Source organism: Schistocerca piceifrons, chromosome 6, assembly GCF_021461385.2.
Source record: "Schistocerca piceifrons isolate TAMUIC-IGC-003096 chromosome 6, iqSchPice1.1, whole genome shotgun sequence".
Lineage (NCBI taxonomy): Eukaryota > Metazoa > Arthropoda > Insecta > Orthoptera > Acrididae > Schistocerca > Schistocerca piceifrons.
Window position 1 is genome coordinate 479,716,999 of NC_060143.1, and position 12,047 is coordinate 479,729,045.

Sequence of the window (12,047 nt, forward strand, 5' to 3'; positions counted from 1 at the left end):
TCCCAAAAACAGTGGCCATCACCTTACCATATGAGAAAACGGTCTTATCCTTCGTCGGTGTACTTTGATCAGCTTTTGTCCATGCTTCTGTCTGCCGTTGTGATTCTGGCGTCTAATGATGGGTCCAAGTTTCATCAACGGTCATAAATTGGCGCAGAAGGTGTCACAAATCAGCGCAAAAGGTCTTGCAAATTTCGATTAAGTGTCCCTAAACATTGTATTAAAATATTGTGCGCTTTTTGTCGATTGTGAACAATTGCGGTTCCTTCAGAACTTCACAGCTGACCGCCTTCCAGAAGATGAATAATTTCCAATCCACCACATGGTTCCATCCCTTGCAGTCACCTTTGTAGACGCTTCCAACTGTACCTGCTGTGATCAAAGAGGTGATGATTCATGTATATCAGCATCCGAATCCTCTTCCACTGTCTTCGTGTTCATCAGTGAAGTCAATTTCCGATTCGGAATTCTCTAAGAGATGTAACACTTCTTCATCAGAAAGTCCACGCTGACGATACATGTTCGAAAACCTGTTTCACAGACAAAACTCCCTGAGTGAGACATCGTAAGCTGTGGAGGACTGGAATCTACACGTTCAAAGTTGCAACAATGACGAGCAACTGCTCTGCGTTACTGCTCACTGTTGCCACTATATTGTTGGATAATTTATTTATGTTCAGAAGAGAAATTACAGTGAGATTAAATTGACCCCTTCCGCCACACTAAGTATACTGAATGTAATGGCGAAGAAATTTAAAATATTTAGTAAATACTAAAACATCTTCAGAAAGAGAAGAAAAAATTAGAAAAAGTCATATAATTTCAGTAACGAAGTGAATAAATTGTGTATGACAATGAACGAAAAACGTATGACAGGGGTCATTTTGACCCCCTCCACAGTTGTAGTGATATGCTGCATAGTGTTCTCGTCCACCGAAGCATCAAGCTGCGTGCTTTGAGGTCTCAATGGATGCACGCTGTAACATGTGACGGTGTTTCACGATGTGAACTTATCTGACTTCCATCTGACAGTCGATAATGGGCGACGAGAACAGAGAGTAACAAGGTCGCTGCCAGGTCTTGAATCTGTCAGACTTGAGATACCGTAGACCGAAGGACCACTTACTTAACACAACCACTGCAAACGATTACTAATCTCCAGATTATACGTGAAGTATAATGAGACGCGTTAGCACAAGGCATGCTAGACCTCTCGCTATGCAATTTAAGAGACAATGTTCGTCCTGTATTATGGTGAGAGGACTCAGTACCCTTATCGATGTCTTTGGTGATAGTCTCACGATACCTTTTAGTAAGCATTATCGCCGTAATTCGTGTTTCATATTAAGATCTTTCATGCAGTCTGTCTTCTCCCCAACCCAAAGGGTAGCATTAATGCAAATCTATATGTTAATCTATACTCAGACTCTTCATCTCTGTGCAACTATTGCAAACTACGTCCACTTGAAGCTCCCTACTGCAGTCAGACTTTGGTCACTCACACACAGAGTTTCAGCTTAATGTACTACTACCAATAATAATAATAATAATAAAATTACTAGCGGATAATGAGATAACAGCAATCGAACACGTTGAAACCCTTAAAGGCCGTTCAGGGAAAGCTGGTCTGCAAATATCTTTCCTAAAGCCTCCTGAGTTCATCGTCACAAAAACTGACACCCAAAGCCTGACTAAAAAATACGGTCATATCAATATAGTCTCGTATTTTAAATACTTAACCGAAGTCCTTGAACCTACAGGGCGAGAGAAAATAGCACAAAACAGCCGCCTCCAAAAATTAAAGACAGCCTCTGGAAGAGCCTACAAGGTGTACAATAAAAAATGCTTGTCCACAAACACTAAAATTAGGCACTATAATACGATATTAAAACCTGAAGTCTCGCATGCCAGTGAAACCCTGACAGTCCACATAAAAGCTGACTTAGAAAACTTATTAAAGGAAGAACGCAAATTCATCAGAAAGATACTAGGGCCAAAGATAACGTAAGAGGGCTATAGACTACAATCTCGTCAAACAACTGAGAAATTGTTCACCCTTGCAGCAGACATTAGATAAAGGTGATTAAAATTTTATGGGCACGTCTCTAGCCATCCCATAATGAGACTTACCCACCAAATTCTTAAATACATAAAAGAGGTCAAAAACGACCTACAAAAAGCTCAGATAAATTATCCAGATATTTTCGACAGAAAGGTATTTAAGCAGGAAGTTGACAGATGGGAAGTTGAGCCAGAAAACGAAGCTCCGAAGAAAGCAAGAACAAAATGGACAGAGGAAAGGAAGAGATCCCATGCTGAAAAAATGAGAGCAGTGTGGGATAAAACGAAAACGAATCTAGAAGTTTTGCCTGATCCAACAGGGTCTAATCTCACACAATAATAATAATAGTAAATATTATTATTATTTAAAATCTTAAATAAAATTAGCCAGTGTTCGTTACACTGCATTCTACCTTTTTAACTTGTTACCTTCAAATATGCCAACTTTGCTTTAGTATACGAAAAATGTATGTTACGTGAGTACGACTAGCAAATTAGTCTGTAACCACCGAAAAGTACGAGTATCAACATTTATATTACTGTTCACCTATGCAATCAAATCATCTACATAACTTTAAGCTTTGTATTAAACATTTGTTTTTGTATCTGACACTGATATACGAGAAACCGCAGGTGGTTCAGTAATTGGCATATATCCTATTGATAACGCAATTATAACCCCACAAAAGGCTAGTGGATACAATATTAAATGAGGCTGGTTAAATCTGTTGTTTGAACTGAGTTATAATCGTTGTAAGCTTACCGAGGATCTCTGTGTTAGTTTGTACATGGCGTTTCCAACACTTCCTTTGCATGTAACAGTTTTCTGTGACTGGCGTTGGTGGGCCATTTATCCCTCTGTAATGTATGTGCCTGGAAATCTGTAGTATATTTCAGAAGTTTGTTTTCACATTTTTCAAGTGATAAAGAAGGCATACTTTCAGATGCATAACTTACGTGACATAACTCAGTCGACAACTCAGAATGACAGTTGTTGGAAGTTTCTTGCTTCAATATCCAAAGAGGATATAATGAACAAGTTTAACTCCATATCCTAACCTGATCCTGACTTCAGATGCGGTGATCGCGATGTATGGTGGTCAAAACAGCCTCAAAAGCTTCTAAATGTTTGTGTTGCAGAGTAGGTTATGTTGAGAAATAATTGTTCAGAAGAAATTCTTTATGTTACGCCGCTTCCGGGATGGTTAGCACTGAAGTTACCCAATATGGCCGCACGAATTCAAGTGGCCCGCCAGATAAAATTAGTGCCAGTTCTTCTCATAGCGTAGATAATAGCACACGAGGCTGTTTAGCCATTGCCTCGGGTCCTACCCTTGCTGCCGTTCCATATCCAGTTTTTCTATCGCTCTCTTGTTTGGTTTTATTAAACTAAACGAAGTTCATGTCTGGCGGCACCATCTGTGAAGGGCCTCTTGAATCTGTGTGTGCAACGGCCTGATTAGCTAACTTAAATGCTACTTAATTCGGAAAAGACGCAGCGTATGGAATTGTTTAACAATTATTTCTCCACAAAACCTATCCTGAAACACCCTGTCAAGCTTTTCAGACTGTTTCTGACCACACTATATATACACTGAAGCGCCGACGAAACTGGTATAGGCATGTGTATTAAAATACAGAGATATGTAAACAGACGGAATACGGCGCTGCTGTCGGCAATGCCTATATAAGACAACAAGTGTCTGGCACAGTTGTTAGATCGGTTACTGCTGCTACAATGCCAGGTTATCAAAATTTAACTGAGTTTGAAGGTGGTGTTATAGTCGGCGCACGAGCGATGGGACACAGTATCTCCGAGGTAGCGATGAAGTGGGGATTTTCCCGTACGACCAGTTCACGGGTGTACCGTAAGTATCAGGAATCCGGTAAAACATCAAATCTCCGACATCGCTGCGACCAGAAAAAGATCCAACAAGAACGGGACTAATGACAACTGAAGAGAATCGTTCAACGTTAAAGAAGTGTGACCCTTCCGCAAACTGCTGTAGATTTGAATGCTGACCATCAACAAGTGTCAGCCTGCGGACCATTGCATCAAACGTCATCGATATGAACTTTCCGACACGAAGGCCCACTCGTCTGCCCTTGGTGACAGCACGACACAAAGCTTTACGCCTCGCCTGGGCCCGTCGACGCTTACATTGGACTATCGATGACTGGAAACATGTTGTTTGATTGGACGGGTCTCGTTTCAAATTGTATAGAGCGGAAGGATGTGTACAGGTAAGGAGACATCCTCATGAACCCATGGACCCCACATGTCAGCCGGGGACTGTTCAAACTGGTGGAGGCTCTGTAATGGTGTGGAGCGTGTGTAGTTGGAGGGATAAGGGACCCCTGATACATCTAAAAACTTATCTGACATGTGACACGTACGTAATCATCCTGTCTGATCACCTGCATCCATTGTGCTCTCCGACGGACTTGGGCGATTCCAGCAGGTCAATGCTACACCCCCAGACATAAACATTATTGAGCATATCTCGAATGCGTTGCAACATGGTGTTCAGAAGAGATCTGTTCAGAAGAGATATCCACTCCCTCATACTCTTACGGATTTATGGACAGCCCTGCAGGATTCATGGTGTCAGTTCCCTCCAGCACTACTTCAGTGTCCATGGCACGTAGTGTTGCGCTGTTTGTCTCCTCTTCCCCAATTCTCTCTATCCATTCCCCCATTCCTGTCCATCTTGGCTCCCTCTCTGCCCCCTCCCCTCCTCCACCCCTCACTGTCCACTCCTACCTCGCCCCTCTCCCTGTGCAACACATCTTCCCCATCTTGCCATTTACTCTTCCATCTTTCTCTGTCCGCCTTCTCTCCTCTTTGTCCATGTCCTCTTCCCATCTCTCTTTCTCCACCCCATCATCATTCCACCCCAATGGTAGAGTGGTGGTTTTTATCCCCACAATATTCCTTTCCAGGTAATAAGCAATATGTGTATCAAGATTCGTTGATATCGAGCCAGGGGCTTTAATAGATGGTCAACATATGAGCATGGAAGCTACGTTGCATACATATACATGTGACTCCGTGCAGTTTCACTCTAGATGACCCATGTGGGGATATTAAGTTTATCTGTGGTATTCAGCCGTGTGGCTTCATATTGGGTCCTAAAACAAGTTGACAAAATTATTGGCATTCTCGCGACCTGATTGTCGCAATGAATACCGAAAACAATAAACAAATTACAATTCGTCCTTTGAAATGTATTCCAAATCATCTACATACAGTAAATAAAAAAGCAATATGTTGTTTTTGAACATTTTTGCGTCATACCTTCTCATCTATACCCCACCCTTAGTGGAAGTGTTAATCTTACTGCCATAATATATCTATGCAAATAATAAGCCATGTAGCTAACAAATTTGGTTAAAATTGCTGTAGGCGCTCCTGAGTTATCCTTCAATGTATCCCTCTTTTCTTTCCCATCCCAATGAGGTTTAGATTGTTCTTAACCCAACAGTGGTTCTTTCCAGATAGCATATGTTGACAGTTCCAAATTGTGTTGAAATCGATGCAGTAGTTTACGAAGAGAAGTTGAACATACGTACATAAATACACTTTTATAAGATACACAGATTCTCACTGCTACTTAGCACATGCCACATATGTCTACCAATAATGGTCTTACAATATAATTTTGTAGCTATAGGGCAGTTTTAATCATAATATTCATTTTGGTTATAATATATATTTCAACGTCGAAGTGCTTAACACCCAAACTGAGTTGATTATTGCACCAATTTAATAATTACATGTCTAAACTGCGTTACCTGTGTTACTCTAATTGTTAAACAAAAAAATTATTTTAGCACTAAAGGTTTATGTGAATATTGTTAAAATATTCCATGAACTTTTTGTATTGTTAGTTGTAGATCGGTGTGTTCTTCGAAAACACTTTCATAATGTTTCGTCAAATATGTGAAAATTCCTATTTTTTCCAAAATATTTAGCAGGCTGCTTTTCTAGGAGGGTGTGCGACTGACAGGTATTATGTTGTGTATAAGGTGTATATAATATATGTTCTCTAATCTATACAACTAGGTAAAGACGATATATGGTTTGATTTTGTTACCAAAAATCCGATAATGTTCTTCACCAATTTACTTCATATTTTTACATGATACTCTAATAAACTCTCACATGGATATAGGCTCACTGTTTTTTTAGTATATTTATGCAGGGTGTATCAGAAAGAATCATCCGATTTGCCGCGTCTATATTTCTGAAACTAGTAAACATATGTAATAAATTTAGTTTTTTGACGAATGGGAAACACAATACAATTTTTTTCATACCTTTCCATGGGTTTTCAGAATGCTCCCCTTGAGATGCACGGCATATGTCAACGTGGTATTCAAATTCTTCCCACACTGCAGCGAGCACGTCTTGAATTACAGCTTCCACGGCTGCTGTTATGCGATGTCTCAATTCAATCATTGTTGTTGGTAAAGGGGGCACATAAACAGTGTCTTTTATGAACCCCCCACAAGAAATAATCACATACAGTCAGGTCCGCTGACCTTGGAGGCCAGTAATGTAAGGCTGAATCATTCGGTTCAGTGCGATCGATCCAACGTTCAGTTATCCTTTGACATAAAAATTCCCGCACTTCCAGATGCCAGTGTGGCAGTGCCCCAACCAGTTTGCGAATGAAGTCGTTCGAATGAGTCTCCAGCTGTGGGAAAATAAAAGTTCTAACAGCATATCGAGCTGTGTGCTTCCTGTAACAGTATTCTCAGCTAAGAAAACTGTACTATACAGCGTTTCCCGTGAAACTGCACAAAACACATTACATTTTGAAGAGTCCCTCTCATGTTGTACAACTTCATGTGGTTTTTCCGTGCCCCATATTCTCACATTATGACGATTCACCTTTCCATTTAAATGGAGTGTAAATGGAAATTTGTGGTAAGGACTATGGGACCAAACTGCTGAGGTCATCGGTCCCTACTTAACCTAACTTAAACCAACTTACTCTAAGGGCAACACACACACCCATGCCCGAGGGAGGACTCGAACCTCCGACGGGGCAGGGTGGGGGGGGGGAGGCGCGCGAACCGTGACAGGACACCCAGACCGCCAGACCGCACGGCTACCCCGCGCGGCCAAAATGGAGTGTTGCCTCTTCACTAAACACTAAGCGTGTAAGATAAGTTCATCCTCCATCTTGCCAAGAACGAAATTACAAAACGCCACACGTTGTTGTTTGTCACCTTCACGAAAAGCTTGTAGCAGCTGAATTTTGTATGGTTTCATGTGTAAACGTCGACGCAACACAAGCCAGACGGACATCGGGGGCATGTTGAGCTGTCGAGCTGCACAGCGAATGGATTTCTGCAGACTCCTTGTAAAACTATGGCTAATGCGTTCAACGTCTGTGCTAGACATTCGGGGACGGATCGGTGATTTGCTTTTGCATTAACAGCGTGTTTGTCGGGATTGTTCATGCCATCGTCCTATGCTCTGTGCTGCAGGAGGATCCACACCGTATCTAGTACGAAAGTCACGCTGAACAGTTAGTACTGACCCGCACTTCGCAAAACGTAGGAACTAAACGCCTTCTGTTGTGCCGACACCATTTTTACTAGAAGTGGGGACACGCTGCTGCTACCTAGCGGGAACCATGCAAACCTTGTTCACGCACATATCTCAAATAACAAAACAGATACGATTTTTTAAAAGTCGGATGACTCTTTTTGATACACCCTGTGTACACTGAGACTGTTACCGTAAGAGCGTGCAACAAAATTGTAACATGACATAGAGAATGCTCCACTGAATAATCTGAGACGGGGAACCTAGGATCGGAGAAACCAGCTGAAGGAGATATGGGAGTAGACTTGTCTACAGCTACGTCTAGCTTTACTGTTTTCCATCTAATGTACAACTAACATGCATACTAGTTTACACTTACTATGCTGTTTATTTGCATATACATTTTTTATTTCCTGTAAGGAAACAAGGAATATGAGCCTGATTACCAGGAAGTCATGATGCAGGCTTTGTTTACTTTACTTCTCCATAATGTGGCTCTGTTGTATCGTATTTACATTTTCCCATGACAGAACGTGCTATGAATCAACGACAGATCCATTCATTACGCAGTGCTATTCAGAGAGGTACAGTATAATACGATGGAGTAGTACCGGTACAGCGTTTCCTGGTCGCTAGAATGGAAGGGGAGGTCCTATTCCATGTCCTGCGGGGTCTCCCAACCTTCCAACCTTAATCCGTTTGATTATTAGCTATTGGGGTACCTAAGTCTTACCTAAGTCTCTTGTGTATGAGACCTCAGCGGATAAGGAGATGGAATTAGTTGCCAGAATTGTAGCTGCCTGTGATGTGATTCCAAACACAAAAGGCATATTTCTCTTGGAGCGTCAGGACCGTGTACGCCGATATCTTGCTAGCATTGATGTTGATGACCGTAAGTTTCAGCAGATTTCGTAAGATACAGTACAAATGATACGTTCATTGTGTCAATGATAGTATTCGCAGTTAAGTAATGTAACTAAAAGACTACACAATATTGTGATTTTTTTTCCTGTTATCTCCCTGAGCTTGTTTCTCCGAGCATAGTTTCCCTGCCTTAAATTCTCCAGTGGAGCATAGTAAAAATATCAAAGAATTTTTGACCAATCTATTTCCAAATTTTGCACAAGGCACTAACAAAGATTGAAACAGACAGTAGCTGTATTTTTTTTTAAATATGTGGCATAAATAATTATATATGTTCAGTTTATAAGTGGGACAAAATCTCTATAAATTATTGACCGTTATACTTCAAATTGTTGTGTCATACTCTACTAATATTCAGTCGAGTATAGACTGTATATTTTTTTAGAAAAGAATGTAAAAATTTTCTGTTTAAGCAGAATGTGAGGAAAAATAACGCTGTGGTAGTAAAATGTGTGGTTTGTTTTCTTTTCCGCAGTCAGTTTTAACTTAGACATCTGGGTCTTTAAATCATTAGACAAATTGTTTCTTTCACACATATTCTTTCTCCTTGTATGTAAATTGTATACGCAACAGCGAACTGTTCTGTTTTCTCTCTTGTGTCGGTTATCAGAGGGAAGATGAAAGTCTTATTTATGGCTTATCAACTTATGATTAGAATACTACCCCTTCACACATTAAAACTATAAGAAATATTGTCACTGAAGCTACTATCCTCATAAATCTAGCAGTTGGGGAGGTCTCCCCTGTGACCTTTGTATTAATGATCTCCTTTGATTTACCCATTGATTTTAAGCAATATTAATTTCTAATCAAGGTTTCGTTTGCAGTAACAATAAACAAAGCTCAAGGTCAGAGAAGGATGGGAAGAAAAGACGGACTGAGATGGGGAAGAAGTAGAAAAAGGACAGAGAAAGATGCAAGGTAGAGACAGACAGAGAGAAGAGTGAGAAGGGGATGGTGACAGATTTGGGTGTGAGAGGGTTAGGTGGACAATGAGAGGGGAAGGACGAGAAGATGGACTAAGAGAAGGGGAAGAGGGGGAGACAAACAAAGCCAGGGGTAGGAGGAGATGGGTCGAGAGAGGGGGGAGGAGATTATGATACACAAGTCCCAAGTTATTGAGCAATTGTGAAGCATTGCGGGGTTCAGTAGTATATAACATAAATACACAAATAATATGACATGTTTTCACCTACTGAAATTTCGTTTCTTTCCGCAGGGACCCATCATCCAACAAGAGCAAAGTAGACAACGTCCCCACGTGGAAGTCATACACGCCAGAGCGACAGGAGTTCCTGCGCATTGACTGGCCGTTCCGGGCTGAGGAGCAATTCGAGAAAGAGTTCACCGTGACCCTCAGGGAGGGTCTGAACGCTGCAGCACTGCGCCTGGCCAGTCCTTTGCTCGTGGGTCTCGGGGCTGCTGTTGCCGCCGTTACACGGCTACACAGCTTCTAAACAGCTGCCAGACATTCGCTGAACAGTAACTGATTGGCAACTGAACGCTAAATGAACAGTGGCTGGACACTAAGAGTGGTTGAACAGTAACTGGAAAGTGGCTGAACAGTGTTTGGAAGCGGCTGAACACTATGTGGAAGGTGGCTGAACAGTAACTGAACAGAGGCTAAATATTAACTGAACAGCAGCGGTACGTAACTGATCGGTGGCTGAACCTATGTACTTTTCTGTTATCGTCATTCAAATACTAGCCTCATCGCTTGTCTGAATTCTACGAGAGGGACTTCAGATTCCATAAACCAGAATGTATGCATCAGTGCATCCCATTTGACATCCATGTCACTTCACTTTTGTGAAAGTGATTATCGATCTGTCACAAAAACCTGGTTTCCTGTCTGACAGGTACTACTTGATGTATCCAGAGGTCTCACCAACTCAACTTGTCACGTCACCACCTAGAATATTTCATCAATGCAGTTTTCATCAACTAATATTGTTATTGAGTTCTTTAACCCTTTACCAAGTTCTCCTTCCTTGATCCAATCGGAAGCCCACTTTAGATTAATCAAAGATAAGAATCTAATCACTGCAACAGAATACGTAATCATAATTGTTGTGTACTGGAGTGCTACAGCGAAATATAGTGAGCTGAAATTCAGTTCATCTGGTAACCGCAGCATCATACAACCTATTACTGAATTTTCTACACGAAATATAACATAGTTAACAGCCTACGTCTGGACTGGACGCAAATTTACGCTTCTTCACAGATGTGATATTCTAGTGTTTAACTGGCTGGGAAGGTGCAAGTTTCTAAAACATGCCTTAGCTGCAAGTACTATAGATCGAAAATGAGAATAAATGGGACAGATATTTGCGTATTTTTATACAGAGCATTTTTAAATACATTGCAAATGAACAATTGTTATGATTCCTGTGTTTTGAACGGGTTTACAATCACGCAACCCGAAACTTGCTGTGTTAATCGCAGTCGTAACAGACAGTGTTATGTCCAACAGTGACAGCCAACAATACGGTCTCGAACACAGCACTGTATGGTAGTGGAACATGGACTGTGGAAGACCACAAAAGAAGAGAACTGAAGGATTTGAGATGTGGTCCTACAGAAGAATTTTGAAAATTAGATGGACCGATAAGGTAAGGAATGAGGAAATTCTCCGAAGATTCAGCGTCATGTGCAATGCCGTTTCATAATTATTAAAATCTTGCATTTCTTTCGATACGTTAGTAAGGGATACTAGAAAATTCCCAAATATTTACACTAGCAAATGTTCCGATACCTCCTTACAAATAACTCCCTTGGTCATATTGATTTCGCTAACATCACAAGTAGGTAACGTAGTGTGCCGTGCAACCAGTTTCAGGCATATATTTTTATTTATCTGTTTACTTATATTTTAGTCACCCGACTTCTGACTCCTCTGAAACGGCACACCGCGATTTCTACCCCTCTACCTAAATTTTTATCTCGGAGTAGCACTTACGGACTTCGTGGCCAATTATTTGCTTGATGTATTCGAATCTCTGTCTTTCTCTACAGTTTTCAACCTCTGCAGCTCCCACTAGCACCATGCAGTTTACGTTAACAGATGTCGTATGAACTTGCCCCGTCATATGTCAGCCGGCTGCGGTGGTCTCGCGGTTCTAGGCGCTCAGTCCGAAGCCGTGCGACCGCTACGGTCGCAGGTTCGAATCCTGCCTCGGGCATGGATGTGTGTGATGTCCTTAGGTTAGTTAGGTTTAAGTAGTTCTACGTTCTAGGGGACTGATGACCAAAGATGTTAAGTCCCATAGTGCTCAGAGCCATTTGAACCAACCAACCATATGTCAGAGTTTACCTTATATTCCTTTCCTCGTTGACTCCTGGCACCATACAGGTTATTCTCTGATATCACTTCTTCTCACCAGTATTTTCGTTACGTTCCCTTCTTCGACGATTCTGCAGAGAACTTTCCCGTTCCTTGCCTTATCAGTTCATTTTACTTTCAAATTCCTCGGTAACATTACATGTCAACTGTTTCGAT

At 41.3% G+C, this 12,047-nt stretch overlaps 1 protein-coding gene across 1 annotated transcript in view; it reads left to right on the forward strand.

Moving 5' to 3' along the window:
• Positions 1 to 11,682, forward strand: part of LOC124803390 (acetylcholinesterase-like) — a 137,960-nt gene extending 126,278 nt beyond the window's left edge. Inside the window, exon 12 of the mRNA XM_047264574.1 lies at positions 9,765 to 11,682. Within this exon, the coding sequence (XP_047120530.1) occupies positions 9,765 to 10,002 (238 nt within the window). The 3' untranslated portion in view covers positions 10,003 to 11,682. The remainder of the gene's footprint in view (positions 1 to 9,764) is intronic.
• Positions 11,683 to 12,047: the final 365 nt, after the last annotated feature.